Here is a 22,978-nt window from a genome sequence, read left to right as displayed (position 1 = left end):
AGGGGGAATGATTGTCAATATGACATTAATAGATTAGCTGTTACGTTGCCATTAATATTGGCATATCATCCGCCTTTAACTAGTCTTTGACAGACTTCGTACTAGCAGCTTGGTGCTTTGAACCAAATGACATTAATTGGGCGCCGTGATTATGCTCTTCAAAACTTTTTGAATTTCAAAAATACTTTTCATGACATCACCCTATGGCCCATAGGTTCCTATATATACTTCTTTACACTCGTATATCAATCTTTCACCTTTGCTAAAAACTTTCATATTGTATTAAACGCTCCATCGAATTACTCTCAAGCTTTTGCTTACTCTTTGCTCGAGTTCTTATCTATAGATATCATGTCGATCCAGAAGACTTGCCTCGCCATCAACTTTGATTCCGTTGTTAAGGCAAACAACGCAGGAATAACTGAGGTCTTCACCATGCTTGAAGCCTCTGGACTGAAGAAATTTCTGGAATGCAGCGCCATCTGCGATTTGCCTGTTTTGAAGGAGTTCTTCGCAACCGCTCAAATCGAGCATGGGACTATCAAATGCTTGATCAAGACAGAGGTCTACTCCTTCAATCAGAAGTTCTTCGCTAGCACATTTGATCTGCCCTCCAGGGGTTTGACAAAATGCACGGATCTTCCAGATGGTAACTGCTCTTATTGGTTGAAGGAGTTCTCAACTACTGATGCTCCGATCAAACTGCCGGCCCAGAAGACATCTCTCAAAGCTCCATTCAGGCTACTGACTAATATCGTGGCCAAGAATCTTCTGGCCAAGGCTGGATCTTACGACAAGGTGACGCTGGAGAAATTTCAATACATGGCTTGTATTGCCTCCAAGATCAACATAGACTGGTCAGACATTCTGTTCAATATTCTATGTGAAATGATCAGGGGGAAAGGGCAATCCGAGGGATTTGCTTTGCAAATCTGCCACATCTTGGGCGTCCTTGGAGTGGACTTTTCCAAGACTGAGCCTCTGCATCCCACCAAATGGCTCAACAAGTCTACGATTCTCAAATTCCTGAACAAGAAAGAGACTGCTGTCGACACCTTGCCCTCAACCGCAAAGGCTATTGCTATCCCTCAACCGCTTTCAACGGTTTCGGTCGTGGCCAAACCAGTCCATACCAAAAAGTCTGCCAAGCGTCAACTAATCATCGAATCTGACTCTGAAGATGAATCACGTGAGAATGTTCCACTGATTCAAGCTTTCAGCAAGTCATCCCCTTCGGTCTCCAAAGCAGCTGTGTCATCCACGCCTGCAGGCGAGAAGAAGAGGCAGCACAAGAAGCTAAAGTCTCTTTCTGGACTTGCTCCTACCCTGCCAACGGTCGAGACTACTACCGTTGTTGCTTCTACTGCTCCTCGTCCTACAAAAGGTGTGATAATCCGGGAAGGTGCCTCATCAGCTCCTGAGGTCACTCTAGCTGATCCCAAAGACAAAGGGAAAGGTGTGATGATCTACACACCCAAGGCTCAACCAGCAGCTACGATAGAACTCAATATGATCATCTCTCACGTGCTCCGTACTGTCAAGCGTCATCTACAACGTTTTGACAGATGGCATCACTCCCGCACTCACTTGACACTCGCTCAAATATTTCCTAAATGGAAATCTCTAAACGTCATTGAGCAGAAGATGCTTCTATTTGCTGATACTGAAGACATCGTGGAGGCTCTGGGAAGACGACATCTCATAGACTTGAAGCTTCGAGGAAGCCTGCTATCACTGCTAATTAATGAGCGTGTCAAGAATTTCAAATCCAAGAGTCCTACCGCTGCCGATGACTTTGTGATTTTGACTGGACTACAGGATAGTCTACGTCAAATCACTCAACTACTTCAGCACTTCCAAGCTCTCAACAATGTCAAAACACCAGCTTCAGCAGCCTGTTTGCAAGCTTATGTGCTGGAAGCACAAGTAATGATGAAAACCTTTCTCACTCAAGATCAGGGTGAAGAAGATGTCTATGCTCTTCCTTCTTCAGATGGGATTCTGACCGATCTCATCACTGCTGACCTCTTTCAATCATATGCTCTAAGATCGAGTGTAGCAGCATCTTCATCGGTCGACCCCTCCTCAACCGCAGTCCAAGCAGTTACTCAACCGGAAGCAGTTGTGATTGCTCGCTCCTCTCCCGTGACGACCGCTCTCACTTCTCCCGGTCATTCACAAGATGTTTTAGAAGTGGTTGCACAAGAGATACCTGTCACCTCTGTGACAGAGGCTCCTTGCAGTAGTGAAGCAACAGTGCCCCCAACGGAGATATCAAGCACTATTGTATCACCTGCATCTCCAGAACAGCAAGTGACTGATGCTGATCCAGCACTTCAACCGTCTCCATCTACTGAAAAGTTTATGGAAGATCTCATTATGGATGAACCAAGTGCTGATCCTGGTACTCCACCAACCATATTGGCTGCAGTCGAAACTATTACATCTCCAACTGTACCATTATTGGAAGGTCCATCGGGTAGCTCTCCAGCAAGTTCACCCGCACCACATCATCGTGAGTCTAGCCCGGTTTCACCAAGAAATGACTCAGAAGGGCAAATGATTCAGACTGATGATTCTTTAATTGAAGCCATGGCCGCAGCTCTAGATCATACCTTGATAAATCGGCTTCATGAGCTCATGCAAACGGTTAGGTCCTTCTCTCAAGACATAACAAACTCATCCTTATATCGGTCGATAATTCACGCCAGACGATGATTCGGCATTTCGAGACCGTGTCTCGAGACCTTGCTCGTCTGTCCACAGAGATCACTAATCATCATCGCACTCAAATCAACACGCTCTCTACCGTCTCCGAACAAGTTATCCGATCCGAAAATCGCCTTCATAAGCAGTTGAATGATCGGATGGACACTATGCAAGCCACTCTACTTGCTCAAATCGATGCAAAAATAGACACTATGCAAGCCTGCCTTGGCACTCAACTCACTGAGGTCATCCTTCGGCTCAACCAAGGTGATGCCAAAAAGGGGGAAGAAGAGCAACGTAGAGCAGCAGAGGCAAGAAGACGTGAAGAAGAGTCCAGAAGAAAAGAAGAAGCCGACAGAAGAAGAAGAGAAGGCGATAGGTCAGGAGGAGCCAGTTGGTTCAAAAGATGAACAACTTATCTCTTCTTTACTTATCGCAGCCGCATTTTTTTCTGTAGGTGTAATAAAAATGCTTATTGTACTTAATGAAATTCATTCTCTCAATGAAGTTCATTTTTATGCTTTCATATTGTTCTTGGAGCACTTAAGTTTTGTCATCACCAAAAAGGGGGAAATTGTTGAATCCGATATTTTGGTGATAACAAACAACAACTCATTGTATAGGAATGTGCTGCCAACCATTGTATTTCGGAACCTACTACAACTTCTACCGAAAGCTTGTCAACCGCCTTTGCTCTCGACCGGCTGAAGTCACAAGCCTATCAACTGGCTATCAAAACCAGCAGAGGATAAATCTATCTACCGGAAGCTTGTCAACCGTCTTTATCTCTCGACCGGTTGAAGTCACAAGCTTATCGACTGGTTATTCAAACCAGCAGAGGACAAATATCTCTACCGGTAGAATGCCAACTGCCTATCTAGATATCTCGAGACAAGTACCTGTGACAAGATGTTCTTTGCAGGATCTTTTATTAAAAGCAGAACCGGCGTTTCAGAAGATTTGTTGACTCCTGCAAATCAAGACAACAGGTTGTACCAAAATGGCAAAAACACAGAATGACTGCAGATAAAGCATTCGACCGTTTATTCCAGTTTTGGATCCTGGAAGTTGTCTGCAGTGTACGATCCTCATGCAGAATCATCAATGCATTTATGAGCATTAAATGTGCATTCAATGCAGCATCAGAACGTTCAAAATAAAGACGTTGATGATTGACCTATATAAAGGGAAGATTGCTCAAACAACAATAAGAAGTGAGACAAGACAACGAAGAGAGACAAGCAACTCAGAAAAATTTCAATCACTTGACTAATATCAGAAGTCCTCATCTGATATACTTGAGCACACTTACAAGATCATTCATCTGCTGCTCAAATAAACCCTCGCCTACAGTTCACATATCTGATCGTCAAGGATCATCCTAGGGTTTTCAAGCCTCTCGACCGCTCTGCAGTCTGAGAAGCTCAACTCAACTATACTCAGTGTTGAAGAGACTTGAAGCTGCTCTGAAAGCTTCCACCAGTCTGATAAGAACTGAGAATCTTATCTGTGTAAATCTAGGAGTTTCGGATTAGGCATTGGATAAGTCCTAAGTCTGAAGTGGGTGTATTACAAGACGTTGTAATAACCAAAGTCTTCTAGTGAATTCCTTCCTAAGTGGAAGAAGGGGAGACGTAGAAGGATTAAGCCTTCGAACTTCCATAAAATCGTGCTTTAGCATTTACTGCAACTTATCTCACATCCTGCTCATACATTGCATTATAAACTTTGCATCACTAAAACCTTTGAACTATTTCCGCACTATTTAAGTTGTTCAAAACATTTTAGAAGTTGAGAAAACTGATTAAGTGAACTAAACCTCACTTGATCTTTCTAAAGAAGTAGAAGAAAAAGTTTCAGAGTGTATTCACCCCCCCTCTACCCTCTGAACCGATCCCAACAATATATATTTACTTTATCTTTATCTTTATCTTTCTCCTTCGTATCTCTTATTTACAAGTTATAAAATTAATTGTTAATCAGTAAGCAAATTAATTTTAAGTGATTCATAATTTAACAAACATAATTTGACCGACATTTACATTTGATGAGACTTGACAATATTTATAAGAGAGGAGGGCCATAAGTAATCAAAATGGGGCAAAAGTTAAAAGTATGCCACTTATGGGCTCAAGGCTGATGAGAGTAGTGGGGGTGTTACTACCAAAAAGAAGCATAGAATCACCGGTTAACATGATTCTAACACTCCAACATACCTTCAATCGATGTTAAAAGGACAAATTGATTGGGAATGGAGAAAGAATCAATAAATTCACATCATATGAATTTCGTTGGTAATTATTTCATAATGTCTAATGGTGTATAAACCTTTTCAAATGTTTCCACATTGATCGATATGAAGAGAAAATATTACAACAGTTGCCCATGTTCGGCAGTCCAACCATCTAAAGTGCATTCTTTTGGTACATCATTTCCATTCTAATCATGACAATACAAATAAGAAAAAACAGACCAAAAGAAGAAGAAGAGGGGGAAAAAACCTTAAATTAGCTCTGCCAGCATCCAAAGCACCAGTGTCGTTCAGCTAACCACCAGGCTTTCACCTTTCCCAGATCTTCAAGGTAATATGTGAGATGAATGGGAACACATCGTGAGAATTTTATGCAAATATGTAAGACGGATCCTAAGGACTGAGGTCTCTCAATTTGCTGGACCGGAATCATTTTTGAAGGGTTGTTCACCCATTGGGGGTAAAAGAAGACCAAGTCTGGTTTTATATCTGGAAATTCGTCGAAGTCTTTCTTCTTTTAATCTGCATAGCGGATGTCAATAGGGTCATCTTGTATCAGAATGTGTAAGCAACCAAAAGCATAGTGAAGTTGAATGTTTTCATAAGACAATCAATTAATAAAAAAATGTATTTGGCGAAAATGACTCTGCCTATGGACAATATCAAGAACCTTTTTTCCTAAAACAACTAAAGCAGAACTGCTGGTGGCATAAGTTAATAAGAACATGCCAGAGCTAGTAACGCCTCAGCAATATTGTTTCAAAGCAACAAAGATATTTCTCCATTTCGAAAGCCCATTCGCGCATGTGAACGTTAATTTATAAAAGACAACAAAAGGCCAGTTTACCGTGAACGAACTCTCTTAGCACGTTTGACGTGTCTCTGCAACAGCTCAGCCGTAGAAAAATGCTCAACAGATTCCTCATCCTGAAATTGATGGACAGAATTTAGGGGACAACATATTGTAGTCAGATACAAAAGCAAATACATCTTTAGGTGTATTAAGTGGATGCAAAGAAATTATGAGAATCCAGGACAAGAGTGTTTCAAATTTCAAGAGCATATTTCCTCCGATTAGTTCAACCATATAACATGGCGTAAAGTTTTAACACTCACAGCTTGAAATGTTGTGAGTGACAACAAATGTGGTATCCCATTCAACATGGAATGTGAGTAGGCATATGATTGTCACTTGCAGTTCATTTGCAGTCACAAGCCTGAACTAGGAGAGAGTTAGTGGCTTGGTGCATAAGGATTAGAGGTGCAACAAAGATCACAAGGACAACCATAGGACTTTCTAAAGAACTTCAGCTACCTCGGGAGCTTAAAATCAGATTTTGAATATTTTAATATCAAATTTAAACTATAATTTATTTTTTGCATATATGTAGTTGTATAAAATCATTGTCACTATATAAAATCTTTTGACTTATTTTATCAATAAAACTTGTGAAACTATTCACGAGTTTGAATTCACGAGTTAAACTTGTGATATAAACTTACAATCATGTCAATATAAAAACTTGTGTGCCAGAAGGAGCTCCTGAGCATGAGCTTGAGACTCTTAAGTTGCACTCGTTTAAGAAGTTTCCATGAATGTAACTAAATAGATCAATTTCCTTAGGTTGTGTTTAAATTCAAAGTTCGATGTAAGCAAAGGCTTTGAAGTGGATTTCAATGCACCATCAATTAACAATTTGAATCCATTGTCATGAAAGAAAAACAAGTAAAATTAGACCTTGAAAGATATCAAATCCTAGTATTAAAATCCTTCTATCCAAATGCTGCCACAAATAACCAACACACAAAATTTTTCCGAAACAATTTTAATTGATGAAGATGAAACTATTTCACCAAAATAACAGGAAAAAAAAATCTACAGAACGTACAATTGAGAAATTGATAACTAAGGTGCAAGCAACAAACCATCACTTAACTATTTGAATACATGGTCACGAACAAAAAACAAGATTAGAACTTGAAAGATTTCAAATCCATGAACTTGAAAATTATCCAAACAAGTTGAGTGGATTCAAAAGATGATTTGAAATCTTAGTCTTCAAATATTTTTATCCAAATGCTGCCACACATTACCAACATAAAAAAAAAATTTAAACAATTTTAACTGAATGAATATGAAGCTATTCGGAGCAAGATAACAAAAAAAGGGGATCAAAAAAACATAAAAATGAGAAATTGATATCCAAGGTACAAAAACATCAAATTCAAGTACCAACCTCATCCCCCTCTTCATTGTTTCCTTCCTTTTTCTCTGGAGAATCGAAAACTAGTGCAGCTGCAGGCAAAGGTCTGGGAAGAGACTTTACAGCATCCACATACTGAGGCTGCTATCGAAGTGGAAAATCAGATTAAAGAATATAATACAGTGACTAAAGACATCTTTACATACTTATAAAAGATGTTCAAAATGCATGCACCTGGTGACTCAGAAAAAAATCAAATAAATGTGATTGAATCATCAGAAAGCAAAGAAGAAACCATAATAATTTCATCAGATATACATGGAAAAATATGTGGGTTAAAAATTCATATCATAGTGGGTTTGAGAAATTTTCAGTCTCAAGAGGAATTAAAGACAACATCTACTTAACAATATTTTTCTTAAAATTATAGTATATTGAGAAACAAAAATTATGACGATGTCGCAGGGGATAACTTTTCATTTCCTGGCAGTACTTAACTGACTCAAATTAAACTCCATGATGAATTTTGGCCCACAATAACGGCAACAACTTATTCAATCTGGTGGATGTGATACTTCGTTGTTTTTTTTTTTTGGCTGCCAGTTATTGATGTAAACCACGGAGTAAAGAAGAAAGAATAAAAAAACTATAAGCATGAGAAATGAATCGGAGAGTGTTTCATGGAGCATGCCTGAGTTTCTTCAGGAAAACCATTCCTCAACCAAGATCGACAGAGGGAATAAAGAGAAGCATTATCAGGTATTCGGACCTGCAACACAAGGTTCACCAACAAAAATAAGAAAATATTAGGCCACGAGTAGTGAAACAAATTGTCAGTTATTGTTTGTGACTACAAATTCGCCTGAACTTTTTAAATACTTCTTTTGACATTTGGTTATTGTCTATGACTAACAAAAATAAAATTTATGTGTCTCGGAAACAAGTAACTAGATGACATTTGAAATTTTTTTATACATATTTACAATTGTATACTGAAAACCACACCTCCAGAATTGCATATTCAATGTGATGACAATTTTACCTTTCGGTCTCGGATAACTGCTAAAGAATCATCCTTATTTCTGTCCAGAAAATAGACAAAACAAAACTTGAGAAAGTAAAAAGGAGAGGGATATTGGCCAAAACTAAAAACATTTGAAAGCAAGATGAAATAAGCATTCACCTTGGGTCTGTGTGGCTGTACCTATCCGATGCCGAAACTGGAGGAAGACCTACCTAATTCGTCACAGAAAATAATTAATTAAAAATAATTAAGATAGTTTTACCATTGAAAATTGCATGCTTGTACCCGATTGAGCTTTCAAGTTAAAACCTTTTTTGAACGTTCTCTTTCGGAACTCCAGAAGGTGAAACGAAAATCTTGGAAGGAAATGCAAAAATGCTGCAACTTTTAGCTAACTCATAGTCATACCTCTTTATATTCTGAAAAAGCAGATTTTCAACCACCGTGCCTTGTGCACAAACGAATCACTAACCTTTGCATTTTTTGTCAACATCTATTATAAGCACTACTCCAAAATTTTGTTCATACCATGAACTGAAACTTGGCTTTTCCTCTTACTAATGATAATTAAACAGCAACACACACCATAGGCACACAAGATCAAATGAAAAAGATATTCTGCATAAAATCTCAACTTCATACTCTATTCCTTTCAGATGTTTCAAGTTTTAACTCCTCGGGAAAGTTTGGAATTTTAAAATATTGTGATGCTTAACAATCTCTCTATCGAGGTTTAAAAATAGTGGAGAATAGTGGTACTAAGGTGATGTTGAAAGGTTCGTGAAGCTAAATGATGGCCAGGCACCAGGTTATCAAACGAGTTTCACATTGAGATGCAAATAAGTCATTCAGAGAGGATATGAAAGAAATGGAGGGTGTTACTTATAGTTCCAAAATAACAGCAGTCAATTAGTGATCACTACATTGTTCTTCCGAGTTCTATCAACACACCCTACAATCTGCGTATAATATTCGTTTGATTTCTTTTTCGTTTCAACTCACTTTTCTGACCCAAAACCAAATAAAATATTAGCAGTTTTCATCTTCAAAGATATCCCAGATAATGCATCCACCCATAGGAGACCAGCCCCTCAAAACTAAAATGAAAAAGTCTGACCCAAAAAGAAACAAGCAGACTGTCATCCATCACAACGGAAAAAATTCAATTTTTACATGTAATATTTTAAGAAATGAAACATGAAGAACCTTTGGTAGGTGAGAAATTGAGACAGGGATTCCTTTGACGACGCCAGGAATTACCCCTCCACCTGTCCCACCGGCCGGTGCAGCGGCAGCGGCAGCGGCGACAGAAACAGAACCAGGAGCAGATCCTAGGTGTGTGTGGGGCAAGTATGTTGGTCTAACGAAACCCATATTTCCTTGACCCGGATCCCCATAAGGGAAAATCAATGGCGGCCTCGAAACTGGTCGAGATGCAGGCATTGTTACAGGTCTATGGAGGAAGCCACGTCCAGAGGAAGCGACAGGATACAGAAGTTGTGAAGGGTCCTGCGGGTGGGGGTGGGGGGGTCGGGGGGCTAATTGTGCGTAATTGGGGTTGGGATTAGAGGGGAGCCTGGTTGAAGGCGTGTAAAAGGGGAGAGGGTTCGAGGGCCTTGGTGGATTTTGAAAAAGGGGGCGAGCTGTAGTGGTGGGGGTGGTGGTAGTGGTGGCTGCCGCACTGGTTGTGGCAGTGGCTGCCGCACTGGTTGTGGCGGTGGGAGGCGGGTCGGGTGGCGGAGGAGCGGCGGAGAGCGCCATCGGTTGCGGTGGCGCGAGATCGTGTATTGGTTTTAGAGTGGGTTTGGGTTTTTGAACTAAAAGCAAATGGGTGCACTGCGGGGTTTATTTTAAATTTAGCCCACCGTGAATTGGCGCTGAACGTATTGGTATAATTATTATGCCTTTTATTTTATTTTACGAAATTAGTTGACTCAATTAAGTAATGTTTGAGAGATTTTAGAAAGCATTTTTTAATTTTTTTTTATAAATATTTGAAAATTTGTGAAATTTTGTTGAGAAAAAATTTTAAATTGATTACTAGAAACTCCCAAACACTACCTAACGATAGATTAATATATAGTCATGTATTTATCATTTTATCTTATCTTACGTTTGATTCAATTTTTAATGATTTCGTTTGTTTGAATGATAAGATAATTATAAACTAAAGTAATTTTGTGTGATTAAAAGAAGGAATGTAAGTATAAATAATAATAATTATTATTATTATTATTATTATTATTATAAAATAAAAATGTATATGCTTTTTATGCGATAGATCAATTTTTTGTATCACCCATTCACACTTCTGATTTATCATACTTACCATAATAGTCAAACGATGATTTTACCATCACTTTGTGGTTTTGTTCATAGGAAGAAGCCTCGAGCCACCTCCAAGTTTTCCCATTTGGAATCAAATCTCAGATCAAAAAGCACAAAATTTTCCAATAAAGAATTAAATCAATTTTAGAATCATATGCTTGCCATACAAGACTAAGAAGGAGCTCCCAAAATTCCCACCACCGACTCGTCATTAGAGTGTTCAAACTTCGGATAAAAACGAAAAAACTGTAAATCCAAACCGAAAAAACCAAACATCGAATCGAACCGAAAACCGTAATTTAAAATTCAGATAAAAATGTTAAAATCAAAATTTATTTGGTTCATTTCAGATTATATATGTCAAAACGAACCGGCTGAAAAAATCAAAATTTTATTAAATTAATAATTGTATTTACATATTTTTATATTATATATTTTACCATATGATATATTGTGAATAAATAATTATTTTTAGTATTTTTTAGTTGATTGTTGTTAATTAAATTAATAATTTAAGTCGTTTAAACTTTGAATTTAAAGGTTGAAAAAAACAGGTAAAAAGAAATTACATATTATATTTTAAAATATATTTATATTATTAATTAAAATAATAGTATCGAAACCGAAATAACCGACTAAAATAATTGAACAATTCTAGTAGAAAACTGAACCGAACTGAAGAAAAAAGGTTCGAATATCGGATTATATATTTTTAAAATCAAAAATAAAAAATCGAACCGAGTCGGCCGATAAACACCCCTACTTGCCACATAAACTTCCAAACAATCGTCTCCTTCATGGAGATGGAAAAGGAAGCAAAATATCTTTACTATCTTTATTATTTTATTAAGTGTGATAGACATATACAAATTATTTTTTGGTGTCAAGGTGATTTTTCTCCAATTTGTTCCTTTTATACTCCCGCACTCTCTTTCCAACTCTATCTCTTACCCACTTCTCCCATCTTTTTCTCTTATCACTTTTTTTATCATTTTGTTTCTCATCAATTTCTTTTGAAACTGAATTTTTATAACATCTAAATTTTTAATAAATTTGGAAAAAAAAAACGACACAAAAAATAATGATAAACCAAGTACTTTATAATTTTAAAAACATATTAAATATACAATACATTATATTTATATATTATGATTCATACACGTATTACACGTAATGCGTGTGCTCAGTGACTAATATAAATTGATTTCCAATAACAAATATGGGTACAACTGTACAAGGGGGAAAATGGGTACAAGAATTTCACAAAATCCATTAAATTTTAGTTTATGATTATCAACAATATTATCAATTATCAATATAATAATAGCACATAAAAGATACTGAAATTTACATAAATAAAAATATTAAAAAAAATTACATAACAACTGAGATAGATATCTTGATTATTGATCAATTGGTTTCTTATATTTTCAAGTGAAATTTAGTCCCTCAAAACATAAATTGGGTTTTTAAATTTTAAGGCTGGGCCTGGGGCTAAAGTTTAAACTTTGTCATATGCCAATGGAGCAGACTGTGAAGATGCCAAAACATAAACATGCAGTTCAGTCAGGCATGCAGGCTCCAATCCAAAACCTCTGAAGACCTGTTGCTGTCAAATAATTCGACAAGTTTTTATAAAAACATTTTTTAATAAATTTTTATAAAATATTTTAAAATTTATTAAAATAATAAATTTGTGCTTGGACAACTATTCTATAAAAATAATTTTACAATAAAAAAAATTATGTTTTTTTTCATCATAGTTTTCAATTCCAAAAACATTTAAAAAAACTCATGTTTTTAAAAAAATTATTTGAAAAACCATTTTTAAAAAATATTTTTCTGAAACATTTTTAAAGCGTTTGTCCAAACGAACCTTATATATTTGGCAGGTTTAGTGTTGGTTTTTTGATTCGACCATAATTAATGTATCTAATTTTAGAAAATAAATGTTAAAACTTTATATGAAATGGATCGAGCAAAGTGTTTCGTTTGGAATTAAACCGCATGTGAATGTTTTCCCCCCTTAATATAAATTGACTACGCGAGCAAAAAAAAACTCCAATTTATAACATGATCATTATAAGCAAAGGTCAAGAAGAGCAAAACCCACGTGGTTTTAATATTCGAACTAACTAAAAATTAACATCGTTTATTATTTTGCAAGATATTTATATATTTATAATATAATTAATTTTTGTTGTCTTTTGAAAAAGCAAACTCATTTTTTCTCACGTGTTTTTCATACATATTTGCAATTTTTTAGCAAAGACACATTTGATGTGAGTCCACTCAATTTTGTCTGAATATCGCCGAAAGTAAAATGTGTCACTCTATGCCACATGCAATATGGTTTGTCCCATCTCTTTCTGATCACAAATTTCGGGGCCCATTAATCAATGCTGATTAATTTTCATTGATAAATTGATCTTGATTGGGCTAGCACTTAATTAATTATATGTACTTTCTATTAATTTCCCCATAAAACAACGATATTATACACTTCTCGCCCAAAGTTGAATTTCATCAAAATGAAACTCAAAATCGAATTTCGTCATTTTGTCTACATTTTCAGTTACGAATGATTAACTGTGCTCTCTTGTAGTAGAAGAATTTGTACAACATCGAAAAGTTAGAATCTTGGTTTAATTTGTTTTTCGAAATCTAATTTTTTTAAAAATAGATTAATTAACAAATACTTTGATTGATTAATTTAATACATGGGTGGCTTTCCGTCACGTCATCTGAAAATTAGCAAATATGATAGCTATATGTAGTCCAAGTATGTCCATACAATACATGCGTTGAGATGAGACATACATTGACATCGAATTGTTCAGAATCTTTCGTACGTTTTTTTTCTTTTAGGATGAGATTTGAAAGCACGGTTACATTTTGTGGCTCGTAATTAACACCTATATTTGTATTTTTTTTCAATGACATGTCAATCCATAGTAGTTACTTTTCGCTGCATAATGTATAAACATCCAGATTAATTCAATAGCCTACAAATTAGGTTCCATGTAAATCGTACTAGACATGCCATGTGTGACAATCTAATCCAACAAGATGTTGATAGAAAAAATCGAACTCCTTATATTTGATCAAATATTCACATACTTCCCCAATTTAAATACCTTCTTAAGAACACATATATTTCTCATTTTGGTCATACATATCATCGAATTTTAGCTTTAGTTTATCGTTTTTTTTTCGTTTTTTAAATCATTAATTTTAAATCATTTTCCCAATCTGATATCGGTGCGGCATTAATGCGATGTCGATCTGAGTTGTATGTGTCACATTTGTACTAATAAAAAACGAGTAAAATTTTTAAAATTTAAAATTTTAAAATATAACAATTAATATATTATAAACTTACAAAAAAATAATATATTATACTATCATTTTAAACTATATAACAGTATTTAGTTTCGATCATCTGATTGTATTTTTTGGATCAGTTGAATATTTTTAAAAAAATAACCAGTTTGATTATCTATCTGATTATTAAAATATTGATGCACATAATTTCTTATTTTAGTTAAGTATCATAAGGGGTACATAAGGGGATTATATGTTATATTGAAAAAAAACATTTCCAATACATTGATAAACGATATATTAATTCTCACTGAATTACTAATAAAATCCTCTTGTTACCTCTTATGATTTTTCTCATAGTGTAGAATCACTCCGGCACCACACGATTCATACACAAACAAACGAAACTGCATGCGTAAAGGCAACGAAGTAAAACCAAAACAAAAAAATAAATTAAAATAAGTTTAAATATTATTTTTAACAAAATTCAAAACCAAATATATTATATATATTATATATATAACTAAAACTAAATTGTGAAATTTTAAATGTAGGAAATAATATATTATGAGAAGGGATATTTTAAGAATGAATCTTTTTTGTGTCATTTATGTCCCTCAAACGCATGGCCCGTTAGACTTAACAGATTACTTGACGGTAATGACGTTTTTGGAAAGAAATGTACGAACAATGGCCCGTCAGATTTAACAGATTACTTGACGGTAATGACGTTTTTTTAAAAAGAAATGTATAGACAATGGATATAAATGACACAAAAAATATTTTAGGAACATAAATGAGAAATCACGGAAACAAGAGGGAGATTTTAATGCATTATCCCCATATTTTAAATAAAAGATCTAAGTAATATTTCAGATTAACGTCTAGCTAACTCCGATAAAGTACAGCTTGGATCATTGAATCGACAATTTTCTCCCAACTCGGTTGAGAATCCGATAGGAATGGAATTATGAAATCATATCTAAACCCTAAACCATACTCATTGACATTCCTAATTGATTACATGTCTTTCGTGTGCAATAATAACAATGATGCCTCTCAAGAAAATTAATAATAAAAATGAATAAATAGCAATAAATGGGATGGTTAACAAGTCAAGCATGGATCCATCGGCAATTCGGCATAAATCTTGTTAATGGAGTAAATATTTTTTTTAACAAAAATAAAGAAAATGTGTAAAACTTGCACTTTAATTCTAAGGAGCACCCTTTCAGAAGAAAAAAAAACGATACTATAAATATAAATAGCCTCAGTTTAAGTATCAACTGCTGATTAGTTGAAAAAAACTCCTGATTGGTTCAAATTGATACCGTTTTGGTAAGATTTCAATAATTTTTGTAAATCCTTAATAAAATGATTATGTATTTTTCCCTTACAATTTGCAAAAATATTATTTTAGAGTCTATATATATATATATATATATATATATATATATATATATATAATATGAATGCACTAAAAACTTGTTAGTTAATTAATTGAATAAACTAAAAAAACGAGTATTTAAATCAGAAAAATGAAATTAATTTTTACGTGTTCATCAATATTTCAAAAAATTAATCTTACGAGAAATGAAAACAACTATGGGAACATGCTTTCAGCGGATCATATGAATTTAAATTGAAAATTTATAAAATTCATCAGGTGATAAATTAAATATGTTGTATACATTTATTTCAACGTAGAATAAATATTGGTACAATTAATATAGCATAAACTAAATCGTCTTTCAGCTCACTCTATTTTGCTATTACAGATATAGCATAAATTCAATCGGCTTTCAGCTCACTCTATCTGCATCACCCACATCGTGTCATGATTTAATTTAATATCACTAAAAAATTATCGTGGTTGGGAAAATAAACAAGGGGGGGTATCGTACGCCACGTCCAATGTCCATTCTACCTACATGTCATATATAACTGCCTTAAATAAATATCATTAATGAACCCAACGCCTTATCTGTTTCAAATTAATTATTCTCTACCCAAAAAAAATTATAAAATCTAATTTACCCATTTAGGGAGTGTTTGGAATAGATTGTGCTTCTATATAAGTGATTAATTTATAGATTATAAAAAATTTAAGAAAAATCAAAAGTTGGTAGTGTTTGAAAACAAATGTGAAAATCTAAAAATCAAAGTTGGGTAGTGTTTAATAAATAAGTGATTAGAGTGATTTTAACAATGGCCTTCTTATTAGAATCATTTTTGGAGAATCAGAATCACCACATCACTAGCTTTTGGATTTCAATTAAGTTAAGCATAAGCTAACACATAATCTAGGTTTAAGAAACACACAAAAATGATTTTTTTAAGCCATAAGCTAACAATCACTTTTTTTTAGTGATCACAAACACTCCCTTAGTCATCCGTGTAATTCGATTGCACTAGTGTAGAGGAATTTTTTTTGTTAAAATATCAAAATCGTCCTTTGTTGAGAATGTGAAAAAAGAAAAGAAATGGTATTTTAGTCCACACATTTTGGATCAAATTTAGTCACAGGTGTTCGGAACGGTTTAGTTCAACCTACTTTAAGGGTATTATCATAATAGGAGATCTAACAATTCATGATTTGTCATGTCAACTCTATAAGATTTGAAATCGAAAAGACGAAAACACTATTTTAGTAAAGTAAAATGATATTTCAAAATGAAATTGATATTTGATAATATTTCATTAGATTTCATTTTACTATAATTGAGATCCTTATAAAATTGGTATGTTACAAAATTAGTAAGATTTCATGGAATTTGAGTTATAAAAACAATAAAAAAAATTTATTAATAAATTTATATATCTTACTTACAAATATGAAGTCTTCTTCTAAAAATTCTACAAAATATAAACTATCCAAAATCTATATTATCAAATTCTAAATTACATTTTAAATTTTTGCCATACCCCAAAAGAGAATTCAAATTCCATGAATTTAAAATCTAATTTCTAAATTAATCTTATTTTTTAAGCATTCAAACACACAATTAGTACTTTAATGAGTTTGTGTATTATAAAATAGGAAGAAAGAGTAAGACAGTAAGATTAAAGGCAATTTTTTTTTTATAGTATGATTATACACAATATAAAATACCGTATCAAATCTCATCGACTACATAAAACTCAATTATATATATATATATATTTATTTATTTATTTTTTTAAAAAAAACTAAAATAACGTCCAAGGCTCTATATATAGATGGCACGAAGAGATCAGAAGCTTTGCCCCCAACGAAAATATAGCTAGCCATGGCAAACTTGCGGTGCCCGGAGACTATGTTAGCCCTTCTGCTCTTGCTATTTTGCGCATCGGTCACTCGCACGGCAGTAGGATACGAATACGATCTCTCGAACTTCAGCCGGAGCAGTTTCCCCCCTGGTTTTCTATTTGGAGCTGCCTCCGCCGCCTATCAGGTACTTGAGTCTTGGATAGTGTTTGAGAGAGCTTTTAAGAAGCACTTTCAGTTTTTTCTAACAAAATTTTCAAAATTAGATGAAAGGTTCAAATGTCAACACCAATGTCAGCATAAGAAGTGCTTTCTAGAGGCTCTCTCGAACATTATCTTAATATTTTATAGCCTGTCCATTTTATATTAAATGAAAGGTTCAAATCTACAAAATTTCAACTCTTGAAAGCTTTGAAAATCACCAATGTCAGCATCACATGAGCATGAGAGAGAGCCCTATATATTCTTGAAAAGTATTTAATAATTTATACGTTGATTACACACACAATCATATATATATATATATATTGAAAAATTGAGAAGTACTCCTAAAAACTTTTTTAAACTCTACCATAGCATCATTTATTTATTATTGCAGTTCTATATATATACATTATTTGGTGAACGAGAATCTGTGTAAAGTGAAGGACCTGCAGATTACGTATTTTGCCAAAAATAGAGGAAACAATAAGCTGTATATATGCTTGTTTTAATAATATATATATTGGAATGTTACACTACACACTTTGGATAAACTGTGGAATTCGTTGCTTATAATAGTATGAAGGTGCTGCATTTCAAGATGGAAAAGGACCGAGCATATGGGATAATTTCACCCACAAATATCCAGGTCTAATTTCCAAAATGTTTATTTCATCATATTATTTCTTATTTCGTTAAAGAGATATCTCTACAATTATATATTTATATTAATTTCTTTCATTTCCTTTTTTTTTTTTAAATATTTTTGTAAATATAACAATATTTCGGAATTAAGGGCAGGTTTTCATCAGATAAAATGTGCAGCATGGTCACGTAGAGTAAATATATGGGAGGGGAAGTATTTGATACGTGCATTATCGAGTCACGTGCACATATTGAATTATTTTAGAATAGACATACTCATTTGTGTACACAAAATAAAATGTAAAATATAATTTGAGACCAGACTTGCTTTGGAAAAAAAAAAATCAATCCTAAAGTACAAAAGTTTTCTGTGCTATATAATATATATATTTTTTATTGTATTTTTTAAAAAATAGAACATATTAATCTCTTTCATTTTTGTGTGGTACTCCCTTTGCATTTAGACTGTGGAGTCCACTTAAGGGCATCATTGACATTTGAATTAAATAAAGTCTCCAACTGGATATATCGTACGTCTTAATTTTTTATCGATCCATGCCCTGCTGTCCAATATTGACAATAAATGCGTCGTGGGCGTAACCTTCACGATGTTAACAGAAGGATCAAATATAAAATTAAATATAGAGTTTATATTTAAATAAGAATAATAAAAAAATAAATAAACTTTACATTTTTTAAAATAGAAGATAGTGGAACTCGTGAAAATTTTGCTAATTAGGGGAAGTGTTATATATGTCGAGTTTTATTTTGTATTAGTTAAGGGAGTGTTGTTTATATATAACATCCAGCGCATGATTGTAAGTAGATACTTTGAAAAATGGATTATGAAACATTCATATATCGTCCAACTAATAATACTAATCATTCAAAACTAAAACAACTGAAAAAATCATAATTTGTGCGAAATTTAAGTTACCAAATATTTATTTTATCTGATCCCTTTATTATAATTATTTGATGAGAAATAATTTGTGTTGGACCACGAGCATCTTTGATTTTTCTAACATTATATTCACCATTTGTTAAAATATTACCATCGAAAGGATAAAAAACAATATATATTGTCTTATTCATTCGCTAATTATATCGATGCTTACATGTTTATTAACATTTTGAAAAAATTGCAGAAAAAATATTGGATAGGAGCAATGGAGATGTTGCCATGGATTTTTATCATCGATACAAGGTGATTGTTAATCGAGATCTATATATATCGCGATCTTAAAGTATCTTATCCTTACTATTATATTCATACATCATTTTTATTTATTTGTATTTATTTTAAAATATAACAGGTCACCTGTTTTATATGCAAGTTTTTCTACTTTATAGTCTTTCAAAATTCATACATTATTTGTCTTTATTTTATTAATTGCATATTTCTATTCTTTGAAATATAGTAATTAATAATAAAATTTAAAAAAGCCAATACAACAAGCCCGAAGTCAGTCAACATCGAGGTCGATCGAGTCAAAGTTCATTTTTTTGTAAAAAAAAATCTTATTCTAATTTTTAATTAACGTAACACATGAAAGTTTACGAATTAAACTAATTTACGTCCATGTCTTTGAACCCTTGGCTCAAATTAGACAAAAAGAAGGCTAATGCATTTATTTTGAAGCATGTATGTTTTAACATTTTATTTTGAAACAAAACGTAAGCGCACGGGATTTTTAATCATCTAAAAAACAAGGAGAATGACATTTTTTATCTTGTTATTTGCACTTTTTGCACTTTTGATCCTATTAATAGAAAATTTGTATTTTAGTCATTTAACTCTCATGTTTTTTTTTAAACATTTTCGGTCATGTTAGAGTGAATTTTCATTTGTAGTCATGTTAACTTGCATATTGTTTTCATTTTTGATCCTTTAACTTGTGTATTACTTTCATTATTTATATTTTTTTTATCAGTGTCTTCTTTTCAGTCATAAAAAGACCAAAAATAAAAGCGAATACAAATTATTAGACAAAAAAATGAAAATAATGTACAAACTACACGACTAAAAAATAAAAATTCACCATAACTAGATGAAAAATGAAAAAAAAAATATATGCAAGTTATATGATTGAAAATACAAATTCATCGTTAACAAAACAAAAAATGAAAAAAAAAAATGCAAATAGCATGGCCAATCATATATCTAATAATTCAATTCATAGTAACATTCTCTCTTTGACATGCCAGAAATTATAACTCGATTGATGCATGGAGTATTGTCTCTTAACAGGATGATGTGAAAATAATGAAGTACCTAGGACTCGACGTATTCAGAATGTCCATTTCTTGGCCTCGGATACTACCTCGTAAGCAATGACTGGAGTTACATTATTTACTGTAACAATCGTTCAATTAATTATTTATTTATTTTGTTTATTAATGACTAAATCAAGAAATGCGGGAAATATATTGTTTCATCAATTGAGGAGCTAGCTCGTTATATGAAAGGTAGAATTTCATTAAATTAGTGGTTTAATTAATTATTATATGATAGGTGGGAGTTTGAGTGGAGGTGTGAACCAGAAAGGGATTGACTTTTACAGGAATGTCTTCAAGGAGCTCATTGCAAATGGTACGTACCCAAAATTCATTTACAATCCCTTACAATATTACCAACTTATAATTTATTGGCCTCTTTACTTATTTATATATATATATATATGTATAATATTAATGCACAGGTATAACTCCATTTGTGACACTATTTCATTGGGATCTACCTCAAGCACTAGAAGATTCCTACAGGGGCTTTTTAAGTCCTCTAATTGTGTTAGTAATTAAACGTCTCAATTATTCTTGCAGATTATAAACATGAAATTTGAATGAATTTTTGACAACTCAATATATATAACATATGTATTTTGTGCCAGAAATGATTATAAAGATTATGTGGAACTTTGCTTCAAGGAGTTTGGTGATCTAGTGAAGTATTGGCTCACAGTGAACGAGGCATTTTCTTTCGCCGACGGTGGTTACGACGGCGGATTCGTCGGAAACTTCGCCCCGTATCGGTGCTCCCCATGGGCCAATTGCCCACAAGGGAATTCAGCCACAGAACCTTATGTTGTAGGACATCATCTTCTCCTCTGCCATGCAGCAGCTGTCAAAATTTATAGGGAGAAGTTCCAGGTTAATTATTATAATATAATTCCACGTTAATTATATAATTTTTGTGGTTGTTTGTAATATTTATGAATATATAACATACTAATATATATTATGACAGGCAACTCAAAAAGGTGAAATAGGGATGGCCGTGGTGACCCATTGGTTCGTCCCTTACTCAAATAGCACACCCGATGCTCGCGCAGCCAAACGAGTCATTGATTTCTTATTCGGATGGTGAGTCGTCGGAGCGACCATTTATATAGGTGTCCACGATGAGTGCTCATCGTCATAGTCTCGAAAAATAATTAATCCGATCGAATCGATAAAAGAATAGCTAGATAGATCATGGTGAAGCATGCATGAAATATATATTCTTACTGCAGGTTTGCTGATCCTGTGGTTCACGGAGATTATCCAAGAGTGATGAGATCCGTATTGGGTGATCGATTACCGTATTTCACCGACGAGCAAAAAGAATTGCTGAAAGGATCCTATGATTTTCTGGGAGTGAACTACTATACTGGGAACTATGCAGCTTATGCTCCATCCAACGCCATCAATGTTAGCAGCAGTACAGATTACATGGCTCGCCTTACAAGTTAGTATATAAAATTTCAATCATGTTCATTTTAATTCATATACTTCATTATATATATAATCCCATTATATATGATTTTTTTTTTTTAATCTTCTCAATTCTCTTCCAGCTTCGAGAAATGGAGTACCCATCGGTGAGGCGGTATGTAATCAAGAATATGAATCCGAATTTCGATATATTTCCTTCTAAATCAAGCCATCTTAATTAATATTTATATTATATATGTGATTTTATGATTTTCAGACTGGAGTGGGTGCTTTCTTCGTGTACCCGGAAGGACTACATAAGCTTCTAGTCTACGTCAAGGATACCTACAATGACCCAAAAATTTATATTACAGAAAACGGTACTCGATCTTTTTGTGGCGGTGATTTCGTATTCGTCTTCGTTTTATGAGACAAGGGTATATATGCATGCATGAATATATATGTTTAATTAATCATCTTGTGTTAATTTGAATCAGGAATTGGTGACGCTGATCATGAAAGCGTGGAAGAGAGCATAACAGACCCGCAGAGAATCGATTTCTACAGCCGTCATCTGAAGGCTGTTCGAGCAGCCATTGGGTAAGTAAATTATACTCCTTTTTTTAAAAAAGTTTTTAATCATAAAATAAATCAAACGTAACGAATGTTGCATTGTGTATATTAATTAATATCTTGAAGAGATGGTGCAAAAGTGAAGGGTTTCTTGGCATGGTCGTTCTTGGATTGTTACGAGTGGAATTCAGGTTACACCTTGAAATTTGGTCTATGCCACGTCGATTTCCGACACAACCTCACCAGAACCGTCAAAAATTCTGGAATTTGGTTCAAGAATTCCCTCCATAACAAATAATAATTCAACCCCTGTTTTGCATCTTAATTATATTATTATGAATAATTAAATGACATTTTTTTGTCATTATCCGGTGGACATCGAGATATTTATGCTGGCTGGCTGTATTAATGTATTCTCTACTTTATATGTGGAAATAAGTAAAGCTGCGGCTGTAGTTTGTTTGTGAACATTTGATATGCATTAATAATTTCAGCCTTATAATTAATAAGATCAATTTGGGGTAGCATAGACTTTCTTGTTTTATTTATAAAATGTACCACAAAAAACACATAATTGTAATCGATTTGATCCGTCGTGCACTCGTGTTGCATCAATTTAAGTTTACATATGTAGTATTCCTACTTCAACTAATTAAACTGCATGCAAATTTTAACAAGATTATAAATGTCTATTTAGAAAGGAAAATGATTTATGCATGTACATGGAGAGTTACACACTGGATTATACATTACATTTGAAATTACAAAATTATCTCCAT

At 33.6% G+C, this 22,978-nt stretch overlaps 2 protein-coding genes across 3 annotated transcripts; one reads left to right on the top strand and one right to left on the bottom strand.

Annotated features, from left to right (window-relative positions):
* Positions 1 to 5,012: 5,012 nt before the first annotated feature.
* Positions 5,013 to 10,009, bottom strand: LOC140891520 (uncharacterized). 2 transcript variants are annotated; one of them, XM_073300045.1, is made up of 7 exons: positions 9,395 to 10,009; positions 8,348 to 8,400; positions 8,207 to 8,246; positions 7,856 to 7,933; positions 7,198 to 7,308; positions 5,808 to 5,887; positions 5,013 to 5,482 (listed from the first exon to the last, which is right to left on the bottom strand). In XM_073300045.1, exons 1-7 carry the CDS (start codon positions 9,947 to 9,949, stop codon positions 5,371 to 5,373), a joined length of 1,029 nt encoding a protein of 342 aa, XP_073156146.1. In that variant the 5' UTR covers positions 9,950 to 10,009; the 3' UTR covers positions 5,013 to 5,370. The 2 variants fall into 2 exon arrangements, with proteins under 2 accessions (XP_073156146.1, XP_073156147.1); XM_073300046.1 differs by having other exon boundaries at positions 7,198 to 7,305.
* Positions 10,010 to 17,064: 7,055 nt separating this feature from the next.
* On the top strand, positions 17,065 to 22,702 carry LOC140887992 (beta-glucosidase 13-like). The gene is made up of 13 exons (XM_073295654.1): positions 17,065 to 17,274; positions 17,868 to 17,937; positions 19,082 to 19,140; positions 20,185 to 20,260; positions 20,449 to 20,526; positions 20,636 to 20,723; positions 20,825 to 21,083; positions 21,181 to 21,296; positions 21,446 to 21,660; positions 21,770 to 21,801; positions 21,904 to 22,006; positions 22,124 to 22,226; positions 22,326 to 22,702. Exons 1-13 carry the CDS (start codon positions 17,110 to 17,112, stop codon positions 22,495 to 22,497), a joined length of 1,536 nt encoding a protein of 511 aa, XP_073151755.1. The 5' UTR covers positions 17,065 to 17,109; the 3' UTR covers positions 22,498 to 22,702.
* Positions 22,703 to 22,978: the final 276 nt, after the last annotated feature.

The sequence above is a fragment of the Henckelia pumila genome, chromosome 3 (assembly GCF_033568475.1).
Source record: "Henckelia pumila isolate YLH828 chromosome 3, ASM3356847v2, whole genome shotgun sequence".
NCBI lineage: Eukaryota > Viridiplantae > Streptophyta > Magnoliopsida > Lamiales > Gesneriaceae > Henckelia > Henckelia pumila.
The sequence above is the reverse complement of the archived record's forward strand: the minus strand, read 5'-3'. Positions and strand labels throughout refer to the sequence as shown.